General features: G+C 44.9%; 1 protein-coding gene across 1 annotated transcript; it reads right to left on the bottom strand.

The window, feature by feature from the left end:
* Nucleotides 1–195: 195 nt before the first annotated feature.
* polr2a (RNA polymerase II subunit A) lies at nt 196–19,273 on the bottom strand. Its single transcript, XM_080839154.1, has 29 exons — nt 18,968–19,273; nt 17,923–18,055; nt 17,670–17,806; nt 16,986–17,159; nt 16,465–16,746; nt 16,087–16,248; nt 15,614–15,834; nt 15,311–15,443; nt 15,077–15,201; nt 14,664–14,874; nt 14,193–14,402; nt 11,658–11,826; nt 11,203–11,297; nt 10,606–10,809; nt 10,113–10,335; nt 9,834–10,017; nt 9,203–9,374; nt 8,944–9,049; nt 7,936–8,141; nt 7,319–7,582; nt 6,722–6,929; nt 6,369–6,469; nt 6,134–6,238; nt 5,768–5,950; nt 5,330–5,533; nt 4,953–5,139; nt 4,580–4,693; nt 4,341–4,490; nt 196–4,126 (listed from the first exon to the last, which is right to left on the bottom strand). The coding sequence occupies exons 1-29, from the start codon at nt 19,052–19,054 to the stop codon at nt 2,970–2,972; spliced, it is 5,907 nt and encodes a 1,968-aa protein (XP_080695280.1). The 5' UTR covers nt 19,055–19,273; the 3' UTR covers nt 196–2,969.
* Nucleotides 19,274–22,000: the final 2,727 nt, after the last annotated feature.

Raw genomic sequence — 22,000 nt, 5'->3', positions numbered from 1 at the left:
GGGGAAAACAGCAACTACAGAACCATAAGTGTAGTAAAACCTTTATTTTTTTCTCAAGTCAAAAACAAACGCAACAAATAGATACAGAGAATGAAGTAAATCAGATCGATTTCTATACAGTGGCAATTTTTTTTTATTCTTAATTTAAATCCTCCTCCACCCCCACCCCCCTCCCAAACAAAGAGAAACCCTGTCCAGTATTAAACTCAGAACTCAGGAAAAACCCTGTCTCACCAAAAGACACGTGTCCACTCATACAAACACACACTCTCATCACTCCCCCCCCCCATGAATGAATCCTCTCTGGGAGCCGAGACACAGCAACAGCGACTGGACATCACGCAAAACAGCCAAGAGGCTGAAGGCAAGCCGGGCTAGGTGAGGACCAACACGACCGCACACACTGTACAGACTGTGAGACGCCTCAGGACAGACCTCCTCCAAACATTTTGCAACTTAAGGCTTTGGGAACTGAAGCTTGATGCTCTTAGAAGTTCAACCGGCTCTCCTTCCTCAGTTGGTACCTTACTAGATCTGTGCCTAAGGTCACTCACAGCCCTCTTAAGACTGGCCCAGTCAGTCTAGGGTCACCAACACCAATAATGGAAACTTGGATGGGCTGACAGGATAGGTGTTGTACCAAAAAAGGAAAGTGAGAGAAAAATAAAATAAAATAAATCAGTGGTCCCAATCCTGTTCCTTCAAAGTGAGGAATTCATCTTGGTTCCACTCCAATGGTAGAAAAAGTTCTTAAATATCCTCCAACTGAAACACTTCTAGCACTTTATGATATTGTATCACCCGTCCCGCATCTTTAACGCCAGTGACCCGTCCCCCACACATATCTGGACCTTGGTAGTTGGGCAAGAGGGCCAGGGAGTAGAAGAACCAAGGGTATGTGAATGGATGGATGGGTTGGCGCTTAAAATGGCAGGACTATCTGCTCTGCTCAAAAACACTTACAATTTCTTCACCTCAAAAGTCATGGTCAATTTGATCAAACCTGAAAGTACAAAAAGTGCTGTTCTGGGCAAGGTGTCCCTCTCCTTCATAAGAAATATTAAACCAGCATAATTAGTTGTCTATTTCTTGGAGACAAGCTTAGCCCTGACCAAAAAAGTGTCACAGAAAAGTTGAAATGAAAATGGCCCTTTCCTTTAAATTTTAAAAGAAAATTCATAGCCTTAGAAATGTCCTGCATCAAAAATAATAGCACTAGTCAATTATTAGATGGACCCGATGGTCGCTTTGTTTTGGAAAGATGTTGGGGGAAATGTGCGGGATAAAAGAAATCACCCATCACCCAAAAGCACCTGGACAACTCTTCCTCACAGATCCAATAAAGTATTAGAGTTGAGGGGGAAGGATGGGGTGGGGGTGGAGAATTAACCCCATAAATGTCCTCAATTATTCACAAAGATAAGAAGTATTTTAACTTGCCTTAAATACACTGAATATTGAATAAAAAAAATAACAAAGATTCAACCATTTATACAATTTTAACTAAATTGTTGCTATAGAGTTAAGTCTGAAGAAGGTATCCAAAGACAATGAACCAACAATCCTGATTTGAATAAATTCTGGTAGGTGGTTCTCATGCAAAACCATAGCCAAAGGACTAAATCTCGAGATCCCCGACTTCTAACTGCTCATTCTTTATAAGAAAAACTTTTTTTTTTTTTCAACAGAACTCCTGCTTTCTGCTTTAATCACCCAACAAACTTTCTCCGTGTTCAGGAAACATGGTTGCTGGCTTTCACTTTGTCCTTTTTGTCTGTTCTGGCTCGATATTTGCCAGAAATAAAGAGACAGGGAGGTGCTGGTGAGATAATTACACAGGTATAAGGCTTGCATCCTCTGGGGTCAAGAGTGTTTGGTAAAGGAGGAGAGGGGGGTAAAAACAGACCGATTTTAGTGTCTGGTTTAACGTTCAGATGGTTCACCACTTTGCTTGTCCCACGCCTTCTCTCAGTCACATACTAAACAAAATGCCTAAACAATCAATCCTCCCATTCATGGCTGCTGTGTATGCGTTGCGTATAGTCTCACTTTCTCTTCTTAGATACAAGATTAAATTCTCGACCCACACTGGTGAATGAACTCATTTCTAGTCAGACCGAACACTTTTGGACGAAGACAATTTTCCTTCTCTGAAAGTGTGAGCTCTGTCATCAAACTGGACACATCAAGTCAAATCATCAGAACTTTAGTGGCCGATCTGGCAACCCAAAACTGGCAACAATATTTACAGAACAAAGAAGAAAACTAAAGTCTATGAGATACGTTTTTGAATAAAATATGTTATTAAAAGGATCTGTGCTCTCCTCACTACTTAACTAAAGTTAATTCTAAATCAGACAAAAAAAAAAAAAGTTTGAAACTTCAAAGCTTTGCAGATAATATACAATCCACCGTTAGCTTTTTTCAAAGGCTTTTGGCAATACTTGAGCTCTCCTATTCCTTTACATCCAACACTGAATTTCAGAGAGAAATAAGAAGGGAGGAAGAAAGTGTGATGGGATGGGAAAAGATATTTCAATGCGTTTACCACACAAACTGTTTCCTTTCTTAATCTGGGGTTACATTACCTTGAGGTAACACCCACCAGAATTTAAAAACAAAACAAACAAAAAACAAAACAAATGTCTATTTGAAGGCAGCCATCGTCTGGCCAATAGTTCAAGTCTATGAAATACAATAGCAGTATACAGAGTAACCCCCACTGAAGGGAAGATGCTGAAGTGGTCAGAGAGGGCAAAAAAATAAAAAAAAGAAAGAAACAAAAACATTTTCACGTGTGGGACCCAAGGGTCCTATGCTTCCTCTCTGAACCACCACCACCTCCTCCTCCACAACACCCCAACTGCCTCCCCCAAAGGAGCAGTCCTTCATTAGTCATCTGCCCTGGGGCAAGAGGGCCGATTGCTGGGGCAGGGGAAGCCGCTTCAGCTCCCATCCTCCAATGGGCTTCAGTTTTCCTCATCGCTGTCGTCGGGGCTGATGGCAGGGCTGGTGAGGCTGTAGGTTGGGGAGGTGGGGCTGTACCCAGGAGAGGTGGGGCTGTAGGTGGAGCCCTTGGGGCTAGTGGGCGAGTATGTGGGGGACGTAGGCGAGTACTTGGGGGAGGTCGGGGAGTATGTTGGGGAGGTGGGAGAGTATTTGGGGCTGGTCGGGGTGTAGGTGGGAGACGTGGGAGAGTAAGTCGGCGAGGTTGGGCTGTACTTGGGGGTGGTGGGGGAGTAAGTCGGAGAGGTAGGGCTGTATTTGGGCGATGTTGGGGAGTATTTCGGAGAGGTCGGGGAGTACTTGGGCGACGTAGGGGTGTACTCCGGAGAACTGGGACTGTAGGAGGGGGAGGTGGGGGTGTATTTGGGGGAGGTGGGGGAATAAGAAGGTGAGCTTGGGCTGTAGGAGGGGGAGCTTGGGGTGTAAGTAGGTGACTGTGGGGTGAACCGCGGGCTGGAGGGGGAATAGGACGGAGAGGTGGGTGAGTAAGAGGGCGAGGTCGGGGAATAGCTTGGGGACGTCGGCGTGTAGTTTGGAGAGGTGGGGGAGTAACTGGGAGATGTAGGGCTGTAGGAGGGAGAGGTGGGCGAATAGCTGGGTGACGTTGGGGTATAATTGGGTGACGTTGGACTGTAGCTGGGGGACGTCGGCGAATAGGAGGGTGAAGTCGGGGAGTACGATGGAGACGTCGGCGAATAAGATGGAGACGTCGGCGAGTAGCTTGGAGACGTGGGAGAGTAGGACGGGGAGGTGGGGCTGTAGCTGGGTGATGTGGGGCTGTAGCTTGGCGACGTGGGGCTGTAGCTGGGCGACGTGGGCGAGTAGGAGGGCGATGTCGGGGAGTACGACGGAGACGTCGGCGAATAAGATGGAGACGTGGGCGAGTAGCTGGGTGATGTGGGCGAATAAGATGGGGAGGTTGGCGAGTAGGAGGGAGAGGTTGGGGAATAAGAGGGGGACGTTGGGCTGTAGTTGGGACTGGTGGGGGAGTAGGAGGGAGAAGTAGGGGAATAGGAGGGTGATGTTGGGGAATAGCCAGGGCTCTGCGGGGTGTAGCCACCAGGAGAGCGAGGCTCGTAGGCAGGAGAAGTCGGAGAGTAATTTGGGGACATGGCGCCACCTGCAGGACAATGGGGAGAACAAAATCTGATTATTTTCACCTCGTTTTGAAGTATTACCAGAAACCTCTTCCAACAAGGCACACATACAAATAATTCAAGAAATACAGAAAACACTGCAATATCTATTTAATACTAGCACAGTGATAATGTGGACCTTTTCAGCCCTCTATAGATCTGCAAAACATCCCACCGGCCTAGTATAAGTGTACTGACCTGGCGAGGGGATGTAGGGGCTGGCCGGGCCCGGTGATCCAGGAGACCCGGGCGTTGGGGACCAGGCCGGGGAGTAACCCGGGGAGAAGCCACTGGCGTCCGACGCCGCGCTGGGAGAGAAGCCTGCTGCTCCGGGGGTCATTCCACTTCCTGGAAAAGCAAAATGGTCGAAGGTCAGCGTAACGTTACATTAGAAGTTATCGATCTGTGTTTTTGCACTCTTGGGCATAAGTACTTACCAACGCTGGGCGACCAGGCACCATAAGCAGGAGTTGCTCCCATGTTCCAGGGGGTCATGGCGGGAGACATGGCGCTCATCGGGCTCGGGGCGGAACCATAAAACATGCCCGTGGCTGTAAAATGGAGGATACATTTGGATTACACACACCAAGATGAGATTACGTGTTCAAGCATCTCTGTATGTACCAGACAGTGACCAAGTTACAGCACATCAGTGCAAGAGAGCTTAATAAACTAAATACAAACAATAACAATTCAAGAGTCCTTCAATTAAGGTGCCACTTGAAATGCTTTTGGACAAAACTACTATGTATGTGCATCCTGAAGTAAGTATTTTTGAGGGTGCTGGGAAGATTTGTTTTGTTAACTTACGTCCAGGCACGCTGATGCCAGGGATGTTGGTAGGGATCTCCATGCCGTACTTGCACTTCTCGGCATCCAGCAGCAGGTCAAAGCAGCCGGTGCCGCAGGGGGCCAGCTGGCCCAGCATGATGTTCTCAGACACGCCCTTCATGGGGTCGCACTCGCCGTGGGCTGAGGCTTCCATCAGCACATCCACCTGTGGACAGGCACAGAAACCAAGTTCTTCAAGAGGCCATGAACCCGCAAATTGTGCTTTTGATGTTTTCACTGCAACTACAATTCACCCTGTAGGCTATAGCAGGGAACACATTTACAATTATGTGGTTTTTGGTTAAAGAGTGGGCGAAAAAATGTATATGAGGGAGCGGACCGAGTGAGACTCGTACCGTTTCCTCAAAGGAGCACTTCATGAGCGGCCCGGTGTCTTGTCGGTTGATGCCGTGACGGGTGATGGCCATCAAATGACCCCTACTGGTCATCGTGTCGCAAAGCAGGGCCAGATGCCGGTAGTTGACATAGGAACCGTCAAAGGAGATCACATGGTACAACTCCCTCTCCAGAGCCTTTCGCACGGCCTCAATACCCAACACCTGCAGACATGACGGGTAGAGGCAAAGGATTATGGGTTAATTCAGATCTAGTTTAGAGATTTACACCGTTGCGAATCTTGTCGTGACTTGCCAAAATGCATAAAAAGAAATCATGAGAAGGAAAAACCCAGACGTCTAATCCCCATGTCTGGTGAAAAACAGGTTATGGAAAGAAACAACTAAAGCCACACGAAAACACCTAAGTGGAAAGCTGCAAAATAAAGGGGGCCTTACCGTAAAAATCTCCACGATGTCGTTGGAGGTTGTCCTGACGGGGTCCACGTCCTTGTCACTCAACACGCGCATGAGGGCCACACCGTCCGTCTCCAGGATCCACTCCTGCAGGGCCTTGAACTCGCCGTCCTCTGTGATAATGATCCGCTTCTTATTGTCAGTCTGCGGAAGGTGCATGTACACCTGGGCAACGAGAGAGAGGGGTGAGTTAGGACTGATTCAGCCTTTTGCTTTGTGTGTATTGGGGAGAATAATAATATTGCATTTGCCAAATGTGTGACTTAATATATATAAAAAAAAGATTTCGAGATAAACAAGAATTTGACTGAATTGTTTCTTTGGCGAAGTGTGTGAGAGTCTCCTCACCTTGCTGATCTGCTCAATACCTTGCAGAGTCATGTCTGTCAGCATGTTGGACTCGATGCACCTTAGGAACACGTCGTCATCCATCTTGTCCACCACCTCCTCATCCTGAAAGGGACACCAGCACAAGTCAAGCCATCATTCAGCACTATACTATGGAAACCACCGACTCCACCAAGACAGCTTAGTGCTTAAGCAGGCGGGGGATGTATGTGTGTGTGTGTGAGTCACTACACACCTCTTGGAACTTGTTCTCGTCACTGTTCATGATGCGAATTCGCAGCACCAGCTTCTCAGCGTTGTCGTCATTGAATATACAGTTCAGATCGTCACCGAACCCTGAAAAATGTGGCACAGACACAGACCCCTGAGTAATAGTACACATTTAGTGTCAAAATTAAATCATATATAACATACATGCTCAGAATACTGAGCAGACCTTCAGAATTCTCAGTCATATACTACATTAATCATTTCAACATTAAAAGTAGCTCAAATATTTCTACTATACAGGTTTTTAAAAAAATGGACTGATCAGTAACACTGAACGACTGTTTTCCCTTCACAATCAGACTCTGGAAAGTTCCTCACCAGCGTTGATCTTCTCAGCAATTTGCTCCATGGTCAGTTTGCGGTCAGTCATGTGCTTGCGGTCCAGCTCGATGCGGAGCAACCAGGGCGAGATGCGAGTCACGTCGAAGTCGGGCATCTCATAGTAGACGTTCACCCACTCCTGGTCCTCAGTCACCACTGTGTTCTGGGGGTTGGGGTCGTAGTAGATGGCCGTGTTGGCAGTCACCTAGAAACCACAACCAGGAAATAGTTATTAGCATTATTTATATTATTATTATTGTACATCTCCTATCTGTTTCAACACACAAGAATACAGTGGTTTTCCTTCTATATTTTCTTAAGCAGTAAAAGCACTTCATGTTTGTTAGAAAGACTGTATATTTAAAACTGATCTGAAAACAGCTAGACAGGCCTGTATACATTTCAGAGAATTTTTAAACGCAGGTGTTGAGTTTGTGGTTGCATTTTGTGGAAACTGTAGAAGCTTCGATAGAGCAGAAGCCTTTGAATAGCTAACTTGCATACCACAATTTGGATCTTTAGGGCTACATAACAAAATGTATTAATCATGTCTGTGTAAATAAATACAAAAAAACAGTGAGATCCGATAAGTACCTTGCGCAGTGTGGTGTGCTCCAGGCGACACAGGATGTCCTTGGCCCTCTCAGCGTCACGCGCCGCTTGGCCCACCAGGAAGACGGTGAGCGAGGGGGTCTTGGGCCGCTTGGAGATGTTGATCAGCTCCTTGAGACGGGGCACACCCAGTGTGACGTTCTTGGCAGACACGCCGGCGTAATGGAAGGTGTTCAGGGTCATCTGGGTGGCGGGCTCTCCCAGAGACTGGGCAGCCAGAGCACCCACCATCTCACCCGGGTGTGCCTACAAGTGCAGGGAAGGAGATGGGCCGGGTCAAGGAACGGGTCTGACATCACATCCGTATGTGCAAATTCTAGGTTCTGTATGGCTCTAAATTGGATTAAATCTGCTGGTTTCTTAGTCTGATTTCTCTGATTTCTCCGATTTCTTTTTTTCTTCCTCTGTGCCATATGCATTGCTAAACATAATTTTTAGATTTAGTACAAATTTCACCCCAAAAACATGTTGTTGCCTGATCACCTAGCATAGCTATTGTAAATATATTGAGTTTGCACTACGGACAGGCGGGAAAGCAAAGCCTCACAAGTAGTCCTATGAGGAACAATGTTTGCTTAATCTGGATTAGAGCAACTCACAATGGCCTGGTTGAATTTGGTCTCGATCTCTCCTAGGAGCCAGTCGAAGGCTTCCGTGCTGAGGCGGAACTCCTCCGTCATGCGCCGCGAGCAGAGGGTGGAGCGCAGGTGGATGTTAAAGAGCAGCGTGGCGTTCTGCTGCGCCTGTCGACTCAGGGGGTCTTCGCCGTTCACAATCACCAGCTTCTTACTCAGACCGTGTGTGCCTGCGTACGCAGAGGAAAAGAAATGATTAAAATCACCATCATTGTGAGAACTTCTAAATCACCTCCTAAATCACTGTTGTTATTATTCAAATTATTACAACCAGAGTGGATGCAAGAACAAGGATGTTCTTTCCCACTTCATTTAGACTAAGCTGTATTCACTCTCATGGATGGCACAGTTTCAATTGATAATGGACGCTGACCTTAAGCCTTTAAATCAATAGCTACAAACAGATAATTACCAGGACAGCACATCTAATCCTGTTCACAAGAAATACTACTGCGGTTTTAACGGGCCACAAAGTCTTTTTGCTCAGATGAGAAAAACAAGAGTGGTCATCACAGAAAAGTTATACTCTCTTGTGACAATGTCAAAGTCAGTAGAGTGTCGCATGTTGTGGATTACGGCTTCACACACACACACACACACACACACACACACCTCGGCCCCAAGGACATCATGTGCGGCCAGTGATCCCCACACCGCTCTAAGTCATCAGCACTCTTTATATAGCTAGCGTGAGGCTCCCGTCTTTATTTAGCAGTAAGCACTGCCCTGCGACATTAAGGTGACCAAAGGCAGCCACAGACTAATCCTTTACACTGTTAATGTTGATCATTAAAAACAACTAACAAAATAAATATCATAAATTGCAACATAAAATTGTAAGTCATGTGACGTACTTAAATATATGACCTATGCCTTAAAGCAACTGAGGGCAATAAAAAACGTTTTAATTGTGAATGGAAGCAAGTGGCCCGTTTATCTTTGGTTGTTAAACTTGATTTAAGTCATACCCACCCTCGATCACCCGCAGTGGGTTGAGGTCTGTGGGGGTCCGCGGGTTGATGCGGAAAATCTTCTGAGCATTCCAGATCATTCTGGACAGGTTGCACGGCAGCACCACCTACAGGAGAAAACAATTACTATCAGCACATGACGTGCTATAGAATCTCAATGGGGTGCGTGTGCACACCACTTGTAAAAGATAACACTTTAAAGCCACTAAAGTGCCGTCCCATCTTGACGACTAGTATTCCACACTGGGCAAATGTCCCACCTTGCTGTCCCCTGTAGGGAAGATGGCGCGCAGAATCTCCCGGTCCTCCTTCATCTTCTCAAACTCTGTCTCCAGGGCACTCTGCACGTGCGCGTTGGTCAGCACGTCCTTCACCACGTCCTCCTGTAGGGTGCGCCGTAGGGCTCGCTCGTTGCTGTAGTCAAACTTGAACCTGCAGATTACAGGTGGGGTGTGCCGGTGAGAGAGGCCATGCAAGCCGCGGCTAATGCCACGTCACGTCTCATTTCAGAGCTCACTCCTCGAGTTCAAAGGTGTGTGATTAGCGCCAAGATAACACCAAGATAACACCCCTGGTATTGTTGCTGTTTTTGTTTAAAAGGCAACCCTCCTGAAATGCAGAACCAGGCAACTGCCTATGGAAGGTTAACTAACTAACTTTCTTTTAATCTCACTTAAGCAAAGACATGCTAGACTTTCTTTGAATCTTATTTCCAAAGCAAACAAACCCAGGCTTTGCTTCAACCCGCAAATCACACAGAATGTCAGACAAACTTCAGCAAATTCAAAGCAAATATAAATAACGAATGACATTGCAACACACAACATATTTGCAAATCCCCTGAAACTGAGGCTTCTGGTCATTCACCACTTCCCCTCTCTGCAGACTCACTTCTTTTCAAAGGCCTTGTGCGAGGGCTTGAGTGTGGCCAGGTTCTGGAACTCCACGCACTCGCCGGCCAGGCCGTCCTCCCCGTAGCGCAGCTGCACCACCTGGTTGATGGAGTTTCGCACCGTGGCGTCGTATTTGACCATCACAGACTCCATAGACTTAATCAGACGACGCTGGATGTAACCTGAGATAAACAAAAAGGGGGGGTGGAGGGTGTTAATCACAGGTTGTTTAAGCAGCGCTACAAAACTCCTCAAGATGCCCAGTCACCCTTCGTACCAGTCTCAGCTGTTTTGACAGCTGTGTCGATAAGACCCTCTCTGCCTCCCATGGCGTGGAAGAAGAACTCTGTGGGCGTCAGGCCGGCAAGGTACGAGTTCTCTACGAAGCCTCTGCTCTCCGGGCCATAATCATCTTTGATGAAGTGGGGCAGTGTCCGATGCTTGAAGCCGAATGGGATTCGCTTACCCTCCACATTCTGCTGCCCTACCACAGCAATAACCTGCACAGGGATGTTCAATTATGATGCATGTTCTTAGAACACTCGTGTCTAGATAAATATATGAGAATATAGGATGTATATCTGAAATAGGTTGAGCTTAAATAAATTGTGAATTAGGAGGAGTACGTAATTTACTGGAAATATTATTCTAGTTGTATCCTTAAGTAGTCCCAAAGAGGCTGATTAAAATGATACTCTCTTGGGCCTCCTTCCTTGGTTTAACTGGCTAGTCTCCTGGGAATGGATAATAAATAGCCGTGCTGGATATACCTGTGAGATGTTAATTTTGGACCCTTTGGACCCGGCCACCACCATGGACTTGAAGTTGTTGTACTCAGACAGGGACTTCTGGGCGGACGAGCCGGTTTTGTCTCGAGCATCGTTCAGGATTCGGTTCACCTGGTTCTCAAAGGTCTGTCGGAGCGTGTTACCTGGGGTGGGCTCCAGCTCGTTGTTGTGGGCTTTCTCAATCACCTGGGGGGGAGGGTGGGGAGAGACATGTCGGAACGTGGTCTGCCTGCAGTGTTTCACCTTACTGGAATGAGCCGCTTTAAAAGCGGAACTGAAATTGTTCGTCGCTTTGTTTTCATACTCATTTGTTTATTTGTTCCTGGCCGGTGTAATGTAACGACTGAAAATACAAAGTTCGTCAATGTTATAGCCATAAATTCAGGCCATAAATCCTAAGATGTTTTTTTTAAACCTGTCTAGGCCCCACACAATTGACTTACTCTGCCTAAATCTGGCAGATGTGGCGTGTACTTTCGTCGTGCTTGCTTTCAAGTTTCTGTTTTGGTACCTTATTTCCCCATCAACAGAACCATTTACTCTACAGTCTGTGACTGGTCACTCTTTACTTTTGCTCACCTCTATCACATCCTGTTTGGCCTTCTTGATGGTGTTCTGAATGTCCAAGTAAGTCTTTGCGTCAGCAATGGAGTCACCAATACCGATGGAGGCACCTAGAGGCAACAGGGTAAACACAGGTCAAACCAGACTTATAGGACAAGACAATGATGACTATTCTAGCATTACAAAAGAAGAAGTCAGACAATATTGATCTAAGAATTGGTACATCAATGTCGCCTGAAATCAATAGACTGGGTGGAGCAAATGTAGTTAGGCCTTTATATTGCTGGCATAGATATTTCACTTCTGTATTGTCTAAATGCTAATAGCACAGTGACTTGTCATAACCAACTGAACCAGAAATATTTAAAAGTTTGAATGAATGAATGAATGAATGAATGAATATAAATCTGTAATTAAACATGATAAAATCCTATCCGGGCTGACACTACATTCTCCCCTCCTCTCCTTACCCTCGATGAGCAGCCAGTTGTTGACCACCGTCTGGATGTTGGAGTAGAAGAGGCGGGTGATGTCGTGGCCCATCTCCAGGTAGGAGATGTGAACCAGGGAGCCGGCCGACGTTCCCAGGGACTTCTTACACAGGATGCCCATGATGAGCTCGCCGTTCTCCACAACCACCTGAAGGAGGGGAGACAACATCTCATTACAGTGGCTTAAAAATGCTTTACAAACTTGTGTTCCGTCACTAATTTGGCTTTCAATTTTCAGTGACTGAGGGGCTAGGGAACTTTTATATGATTCCAATCTACAGCTGTCCTATTTTGTTTTAAAGATTTGTTTTTTGGGCTTTTTGCCTTTTTTTAGAGGGTTTGGACAGAAAACAAGATGGAGAGAAGAGGTGGGGAGCAATGTTCCCTCTAATTTTTTTCAGCACTGAGCAAATATTTTTTTATTCTGAGCGCACATTTCAGCACTGTGAGCAATTCGTAAACCACGCGACCTGACAAAAATGACCACGAGCCTGTGTTAGCCATAGGTTTCCAAAGAGATGACAGCAAATGCATCAATATGTCTACAAGGTTGATATTTATTCAATATCCTTTATAATGGCTGGACTTTGGAACATTTTAATGATGGTGTTTTACCAGTCAGTTTAGTTAAACTTAAAGGATCTTTGGTTGAAAATAAATAAGGTTTAGGGAGGTTATGACTGGTTCACTGGTTATGAAGATTATATATATATATTATATAAGCAATACATGGGCCTAATTCTCTTCATATACATGCATCATATATGTCTATGATATGATAATCGCTGCTAGACGCTCAGTTCTTGTGCTCTCTCTAATTCACGTTGAAATACTGAAACCGAAACTGAAACTTTGAAACTGAACCGCAACTGTTTTGGACAGAACTCGCTAATTCAGTGAACAAATATTTTCATATTCATTGTACAGTAGCCTATACACGGAAAAATGAGCAAAGCCAGCGAATTCTGAGAATGCCGACAGTTCGGGTAAGGTGAACGTTAGTGCCAGCGATGTAAGCAAGTGTAAGAAAACCTGTCACAACCTGTCTGTTTTTTCATAGTTTTTTTAATAATTGAGGGTTATCCCCCCCATGTATGAAATTCATCCAGCTGAGGTGGGGATGCAAAAACCAGAGGGGGGGTAAATCCCCCCCCATCCCCCCCGGCAAATCGCATATATATATATATAAAGGCTAATGCAGTGCTTTACAATAAATATAGTGATTATGGTGTATTTTTTCCTAAAGGTAGCCTTTATAAATAATTTAATAACTGGAGTGGTTTGCAACAAACTAAGCTACAAAACATCATTTGTCATTTGAATTGCATTGAGGGAGCTAGGCCTATCTGGCTGTGTGGCTCATCTTGTCTGCAGGCCTATGGAAGACACACCTTTCTGACTAAACATATGTCAAAATGTTGTTGCAGTTATCAAGATCACTTTGAATAGGGCCTAATAGGTCTAATTGAAAATATTGGAAATTTCTACCTCAAATCTTCTCGCCTCACGATTTTGTCTTTGTGGCATTCATTAGACTGAAACCGCGTTCACAGTCGGCGCTAGATGCTTGGAATGTGCCACAAATGTCAAGAAGTTGATCTTGAAAATGCTAACTTTTCAGCGACCACCTTTTTTCAATAACCGTGAACTTGAATTCGACAAATGCGTCCCGGGACCGCATATTATTCTTCCTCCAGAAGCGCTTCAAACCTTTTCGCAAGATTGGTCACGTCATTCAGCCCATGATCAAATTTACTAACTGCACGATCCAACGTGTCCGGTTCAAAGGAAGCCCACTCAGCTCTAGCCTGGGTGCCATCAGTTTTGTACTCGCTCAACTGATTGCTGCCTTCTCGCTGAACAAACTTTTTAACTCAGCTCAGGGAAGCGGGCATCCAAGTGCTCACAAACTTTAAGGACAAACAGAATAATGTCACTTTTGTTCACTGCATGTTTTCCCACGAGCGAACTCTTTTCGCGTTTTATCCTACCGAGTCAGTTCGGAGTTTGGACTATTTCATCTAGCCGCTCATGTTTAAACGTTAGGCAGACCTTTTTCTGGGGCACCTGCTCTGCCTTTCTTTTCGCCATGGTAGCCTATAACTGCTGGAGCAGAGACTGGCAAGAGAGCTAAAGGAAATGTTGTATGTAAACATTCTAACGCACATCCGGCTTGGTTGTCAGATATGTCAGTATGTTAAATGTTTATTACCTAGCCTACATCCCCTTTGATGCTCAGATTTTTAAACCTTAAAAAAAAAAAATCGTTTATGCCGTCTGAAAAATGTGCGCTGTCTGAAAAATCTATTGCGCGACCTCTTCGACTGGCCTGCGCGGCCGCGCGCGCAGCTTAGAGGGAACATTGGTGGGGAGTGGGATCGGGAAATGACAGTGGGTCGGATTCGAACCCATGTCCCTGTGGGCGTTCAAGCGCCACAGTGACCCCAAGAGTCCATCTTAGAATAGTTATAGAGCAACACTCAATTATCTATAAGAGCACCAGGGGCAGCGTACCTTGGTGTCCCCAGGGGAGATGTGCTTGTAGGGGCCGCTGTCCTCCTCGTCGGGGTGGGTGCTGTGGGTGCGGATGACGTTGATGTGGCCGGGGATGATGAGACTGAATATCTGCTTTCCCGTCCAGAACGGTCGGGGCTTCAAGATGGCCGGCTGGGGCACTTTGCCGTCCCACGTGGAGAGGAACATCAACAGGTTCATCACCTCGCCCTGCGGGGAGAGATTGGTCCAAAGGATGATTTTCTGTTTACTTGTGTAAAAGATCACGCAATATGTAAATGAATTCCATTATGTGATTATAAAAAATCTCATGAACAGTGAGCACTATTTCTTTTTTCAAGACAAGTGTCTTTCTGTATAGCTAGACCCAAGTATTTGACCATATATCTGAATAGTTTTATTATTGCAGGGATGTGAACAAGAGATGGCTGATTTGTGATAAGGGGTTTGTTTAAAAAATGGCAGCCATACCCTGTCTAAGAAGACGTCTCTCTTTGTGAATTTGCGCACGGCGGTGAGTGTGTCCTGCACAATACCCATGACGGGCCTGTTGGACTGGGGGGTGACGATCATACGAGGCACCATAGCCAGCTCCTGGATTTCTGCTTTAGTCTCCAGAGACTGGGGAAGATGCAAGTTCATCTCGTCCCCATCAAAGTCAGCGTTGTAGGGGGTCGTCACACTGTGATGGGTGTAGACGAATCACAACATAAATACTTTGGCCAGAAGGTTTAAACACCACAAAACATGCATGGTCTGCATGCACTGCGTACAATATGCAAGCTGTGTACGTTGACGAATAGAGCATATGTAGTTCAGTTAGAGGGTTTTGGATCATAAATAGGAGCGCACTTAAGTCATACTGTCGTTTTCAGGGAGCATACCTGAGGTTCATACGGAAGGTGGACCATGGAAGGATTCGCACACGATGCCCCATCATAGACATTTTGTGCAGCGTAGGCTGTCTGTTGAAGATGATGATGTCGCCATCGCACATGTGTCGTTCGACCTGAAGAGAAGCAACTCCAAGCTCAGAACATCGTACTGCAAGCCCGAACTTGAAACTAACTTTTCTGAGTTAGATAAACAATAACTTTCTGGGAATATCGGTGTATTACCTTGTAACCAATCTGGAGGTGAAGGTCACTGGGTTTAGGGTGGAACCGCAGGTCAATACGGTCGCCGTTGTCACGGATGATGTACTTAGCTCCCGGGTACTGGCTGTTCCCTCTACTCACGAGCTCTTGAAGTCTGGGGGTTTAAAGGAACCAGTCATTGACCACAAAATTAAGTATGTTTCTCAAAATAGTGGACCGAGACCTTTACAGCAATTATGGAGATGAATCAACGACAACAAAAACTAAATGTTAAGACTTTCAACTGTAGGGCCTGGTGCAGCTGGGGTTTGGACGGCATCTCACCTGTCGATGTTGAAGGGTGTGACGATTTCGGGGAAGGTCATGTTGGCCGCGATGGATCGAGGCACACCCACTTGGTCAATCTGCAGGTTGGGGTCGGGCGTGATGACCGTTCGGGCCGAGAAGTCCACACGTTTACCCATCAGGTTACCTCGGACACGGCCCTCCTTCCCTTTCAGACGCTGTTTAAGTGACTTCAGTGGACGGCCTGATTTCTGCATCGCCTATGATCACAGAGTAAAGAGCACAATTTTACAACACTTCTCAAAAATGAACTAAGCTCCCGAAAAAATTGTGCATGGTGTTAAACTATACAGTGAGAAAAATGTTAGTTCATTACTCTACATTTCATGCCATTTCAGTACTTTGGCAAAATGAAAAATGCTTAAAGAGGTACCGCATTGTTGAACTGTACAGTGTTACATGCAGTTCATCGCTCTGCTAAAGTGTGTGTGCATGTGGGGATGGCTGCTTACTCTGGGCAGACCAGGGAGCTCGTTGTCCACCATTGTTGCCACGTGGAACTGGAGCAGCTTCACGTCCTCAGCTATGACGTGTGCCGCGGCACCACTCTGTTCGTTCCTCCGCAGCTGGTTGTTGATCTTGACGATGTCGGCCAGCTTGTGAGTCAAATCATCCTGAAGGATTGCGAGATAGTAAAGATGAGGGCAGCATAAACAGGTAGTTGTAAGTGTCAATGATTTCCCAAAATGTGTCTTACTACAAATCACGATCAATAAACACTCTTGATATCAAAATCTGGAAGCAAATCCATCATAGAAACAACCCATTTGCTTAAGTCCATCCCCCACTGGTGGAGCCTTTACGTAGGGGTTTGGGGAGGCAACACTCACCTGATTACGGGCAGAGCCCTGCATGACCACAGCGGGTCGGACAGCAAGAGGGGGCACGGGCAGCACCGTGAGAATCATCCACTCGGGCCTGGCGAACTTGGCGTCCATGCCCAGGATTGTGTCCTCCTCGTCGGAGATGCGCTTGAAGATCTCGTGCACACGCTCCGGGTTGAGCAGGATCTTCTTCTCCTGCGAGTCCTCATTCACGTGCTTCCACTCGGCGTACAGCTCAAGGCCCGTCCGGCGGATGATGGGCTGGTAACGCCCACAGCCTCCATGACCCTGGAAGGGCAGAGGTCAAATGGTGTGAGGCGAAAATGTACACCTGAGGCTTATAACTGTATAAGTCATCAGTGATCAGACTTAAGAGATTGTTCTATTCAAATTTGATGTTCCAGTTAATCATTTCTGCTTTTTTGAACTACTGAAACAGGAACGATACTGACACAAAAATAAAATGTGATGCATCTTTAAAAATATTCCTTTTTCTGCAAGGGGCCACATAATGTCCACTGCTTTACCTTCTCCTTGGTAAGGTCTTCATCGTGGTCCTGCTGCTCCATTCCAAACTTGTTGTCCATCTCCTCACCGCCCTCACAAATGTTCTTGCCTTTACACAGGTCATAGACATGGGTCAGGCGCTTCCGTGGTTGCCCCTTTGACTTTCCCAGGATGTCCTTGATCTTCGGGTTATTCTGGAAAATTCAAACGTTAGCATTAGAACCTTACATGTGCTAATTTTGCAGACGCTTTTACCCAAAGCTGATAACAAGTGTCGATTAAACTTCAATAAATTAGAGCGCACCTTTAAGTAAGCACTAAATCTACTCAATGGAACAAAGTGCAAGGAGACCAGTTAAAGAAGTGAATGCTAAGTGCGAGTAAGGGTGTTATAGGTGTTCGGAAATGAGGTGCAATCAGAAAAGATGAGTCTTCAAGAAATTATTGAAGATGGATAGGGACATCCCAGCTCTAAAAAGCATTTGCTAGCTTGTTCCACCTCCGGGAACCACAAATGAGAACAGTCTGGACTGTGATCGCCTAGTGTGAAGGGATGGCTGAGCCAGACTATGTTCCTTGGGGGAACACAGTGGTTGAGAATGAGCATAGGCTTGCATGTGAATTTTTTTGTGTGAAAAATTGTGCTTTTACTTTTGTGAAATATTTCATGAATAAATCATACCGAAAGAAGAGACATTACTCACAGAATCCACTAGAAGCTTGGAGCAGAAGAAACAGACACAGCGAAGTATCTTCATAATTTTGTTGACGAAGCCGACATGAAACACCGGCTTGGCCAACTCAATATGGCCAAAATGGCCGGGGCACTCTGCCATGTTACCTGGTCAATGGGGGCATGGTTAAAAAATTAGCCTTTGCAATAAACATACACTACAAACAAGATTCAGACCAGATGGGTCTTGTGACCAGTGTAAGCTGTGCATACAAGAGCAGTACCTGCACATGTCTGACACCTGCCCGTTCGGTCTATGACCCCTTGTCTTGGATCCATGAGACCGCCCAGCTTTGGGCGGCCTCCCTCTGTAGTCTCGGAGTACTTGATGCCACCTTCGGTGACAGACATCCGTTTCTGAAAAGCAACACACATAAACCATGGTCATGACCAATGTTTTTTCATAAAATAAATAATAAAAATAAAACACACACAGTGAGAAATCAATTATTCCCAAAATAGTGACAAGACAATGAACTATGGCAATAGGTAGGCCATGAAAATACTACCTCAACATCATCTCAGATGAATATGGGACTCATTGCTACAGCTTTAAACGCCAAATGCAACTTCAATAAAACTTCTCGTCTTTAAGAGGTACAGGTGGCCCCTAACAATTCCATGACCGGAAGCACGCTGATGCTGGGATGAGCACGTCTTCATTTGAGCCGAATAACGATCATAATAATGTATGTATAAGCACTTGCATTTTGATTGAATCTACCATTACTGAAACCGTTCTCTGAAGAAAACATGCAAAGTTTTATATTCATTGTGTTTTTTTTTTTTTTTTTTTTTATTATCAGTGAATAAGCTTTAAATGATGAAAGGGAAAATTACTAAGGGACTATTTCTGCAAGTTTTGGAAAACTCATCTACCACTGACATTGGCCGTAACTGAAGTAGAGCATCACAGCAAAGCATGTAAAGCTAAGTTAGCAGAAGGGCTAACAGCAATATCGTGTGAAAACACAGACACCATACTTAGTTCCAGCATACATGGGATTTGATTTATGTAGGTATGTGTAGAAAACTTTGCCCCAACTTCCTCAAACATGCGCTCACTAGCTACCATCAGCATGAGTTAGCGTGCTGGCTAGCTAGATAACCAGCTAGGCTAACTAAATAGCAATGCTTCCTGCAGACCATCCATTATCCAAGACTATGAAACTGTAACATAATAAACTGTCGTAAATATGTTTGTATGCAACATCAAAATGCTGAAGAACAGATTATAGATTGAACCCCCCTCCCCAAGACAAAACCTACAAGCTCATCTGGACTGATGATGCCGAATTGCACTCTCTTGATGAGGCGCAATGGGCATGCGCTGTCGCTGGAGGGCGGTCCGTGCATCCTGTCTATTCAAAGAGACGCGTCCTCCCCCGGCACGCCGCTTTGAAAGAAGGAACAGCTTAAAACGCCACCAAGACTCTCTCCTGGTCCCCAATGGCGACCGGAATGCCTCCGATGGCAGTCTCCAATGGACCCACGTTGTTTGATCAACAATGAGCCTATTTATAAAGACTTTATTCTAGCTACGCTGACTAACTGCTATCCCCTTCCCTTTTCCTGAACTACTCTCCAGTGCGCTCTAAGCGCATCTGAAGCTGAAAGGCTCACACACCGCTTTATATAGACTGCACGCTGAGCTACAGGTTTACACACTCATCACGGCAGGGGCTGAACAGTTAGAAGGCGGGCTCCCAAGCTCTGTAGTAAAACGTTAATTGGCTATTCAAGAGGACAACATCAATAATGCATTAAAATTCACGTATAGCCAATGAACATGCACGTTTTGTCTTGCACGAATAGAAATAATAGGAATCTATGACACTAGCATGAACGTTGATATGATTGGTTTATATACATCAGAGGTGGGGCTTCGGTGTTAGCCAGGGTACAACGTTCTAAATATGCAACAAAGTGAAAGGCAATTCGCCACTTTCCTCATTAATATATATTATTATATTCCCCTTCACCAATAGCGTTCAAGATGAGTTGATGTAGGAATGAAATTCGTTAAGCCCGCCTTACTGCCGAACATTACCGATTTTTGCCGAACTATATTTTCCCCTTTGAGCAAAAATAAAAAAAATCCGCGTTGTCTCGCTCGTCTTGCTCTGGATCAGCTACGACTCTTGGAAAAGAAGCTCGCGCGCAGGGCCTAACCAGTCCTTCGAAGAATACACGAATATATGTGATGAAATATGCCTGATTGTATTTCAAAATTTCAGAATCTTTGTCATTTTTCTTTGCTCTTTTCATTTGACCATCAGCTGTTTTTTTTTTTTTTTAACGATTTCTGTTTTTACGGGAGTATGGACAAATCCCCGGACTCAAGTGGAACCACTACCTGGATCAGAGGTTGTCTTAGCGGTATGCATATTTGGAAAGTCCCCTGGAAGCCTTATTCTAATAATACCAGTTAAATAATAATAATAATTATTTTTTTTTACATGTAAAAGCATGGATGTGGTGGTTGATTGGGTCTCCACACCATAAACATTTATGAGCAAATACTGGACATAAATTAAACAAAGATACGATACCTAGGAAAAAGGCCACAGGGTATATCTAACGACCGCCAGTTGTGAGCTAGAATGCCTAGCATTTAGGTTAATTTGGTGTATTTTTGGCTTGGTTGTCAATGTGTTGTTCGGATGTCACGTTTAAAAGTTTGAATTAACTAGCTAAAGGTAAAATAACTTGTCTCCAGAAACCCCAGTAAGCCAAGTTGCCGCTTAATGTTAGCTTGCTATGTCTAGCTAGTACTAATCAATGCTAAATGTGCTAATAGGGAAAGTCGCCAGTTAGCTAGCTAGCTAAAGGTGTATTCCTCTAGATTGATGCAACCCATCTTCTGCCATGTTCACGTAACTAACTGTTAATAGATATATATATAATGTATTGGTAAATCTCGTTTAACCTGATAGATTCCGGAATTGGGTCTGCAGTCTCGTTAACGTTGCAGCTAAACATGGAAATATGGCCGCCAGTTGGGAGTAACGTTATCGGTTGTCTATACGATGGTATGTTGTGTTGGCTAAAGCGAACAATAGACAGCGTTGTCTACGTTAGTGTTCAAGAAAGCTGCTTAGAATTCACTTAAACGTTGAGAAAGACAATGTAAGAACGTGGTGGTACTGAAATACACATATGTCAACACACTCTGGTAATATAAATTATCGATTGTTCCTAGGATAAAGTAAATTATTCAGGTAACGTTAGCTGACGTTAGTTAATAAGTGGGTTTAAGAGTTACTTCTTGCTGGCTAATGTTGGCGGTCTACATGGCTGCCTCTTAGCACCCAACTGGCTAACATGCCAGATCACCGACTAGCCTAGTCAGTAACATCTGATTTCAGAAAGGCGTTCTGTACTAAAATGTGAAGTCTTGTCAAGTTGATTTAGTTTAAAACTGTTATACGCCCTAGCTTGTGTAATGTTGTTAGTTTGACCGTGTGGATATATTAACCCAATTTGCCATCCTCCGAGGGGCAAATGGCTAATGTTAGATTAGTAGCTAGCAAGCTAATCTAGTTTTACAACACGAGTCGCCTAAAATGCTAACGTTACTAGCTACTGTCAAGGTAAGTCGGATCAGGAAAAATATGTAGCGATTTAATCATTATCATTTAAACAGTTTTGTTTAGGTGAAATGTTCCTCTGTATTTCAATTATGCGATGTGTATATATATATTGTCTTTTTTTGTTGTTGAAATGTGTATCATTGGTGTTTGCTGTAACGTTAGTTACTGTAACTTGCAATGCAACTTGGCATGGGAGAGAGTCACTGTTAGCCAGTTTGTCGTTGCACTTCCAGTTTCAATTCTGAGCAGTCGTTCGGGCCATTTTGTAATATGTGCTTTAGATGAAACAGCCATAAAATAATTTCACCAATAGGTTTACTGCAGTCGAATGTTATAACGCTACTTTTTGTAAACCATCATTAGTCATTTGGGATGAGCAATAAATCGAAGTCTTTGTTGTCGTGTAAGCATAACCCTAGCTTTTGGTACCGAGTGCAATGAGGAATCGGATAATAGGCTAGCAATTGTTTTAAAGCCAGCCAGCAACATGGCGGAGTAGTTCAAGTCGTAGTTACACAAATGGACCCTTATTAGCCTGGCTTGGTGGAAAGGACTCCGATAGCAGTGGACGCGTTGGGCGGGTTCTTTTGACTGTGAGGACGAGCCTCTTGGATTGTGTAACTCTTGGCTCCATGTTGGTCAACGATAGCTTATTAGCTATGGGGCATGTTTTACAGCGACATGAATCGGTCATTTAACGCACAATTTG

Source organism: Sprattus sprattus (assembly GCF_963457725.1).
Source record: "Sprattus sprattus genome assembly, chromosome: 5".
Lineage (NCBI taxonomy): Eukaryota > Metazoa > Chordata > Actinopteri > Clupeiformes > Clupeidae > Sprattus > Sprattus sprattus.
This window is presented reverse-complemented; position numbering and strand designations above follow the sequence as displayed.

Bases quoted from the DNA above. Each gene is read 5' to 3' on its own strand.
- polr2a (XM_080839154.1), bottom strand. From the start codon at position 19,054: ATGCACGGACCGCCCTCCAGCGACAGCGCATGCCCATTGCGCCTCATC. The intron at 18,056-18,967 runs GTAGGTTTTGTC...GTTGCTTTTCAG, and splicing joins TCATCAGTCCAGATGAGCTT to AAACGGATGTCTGTCACCGA. The intron at 17,807-17,922 runs GTACTGCTCTTG...CCCATTGACCAG, and splicing joins CAGGTGTCAGACATGTGCAG to GTAACATGGCAGAGTGCCCC.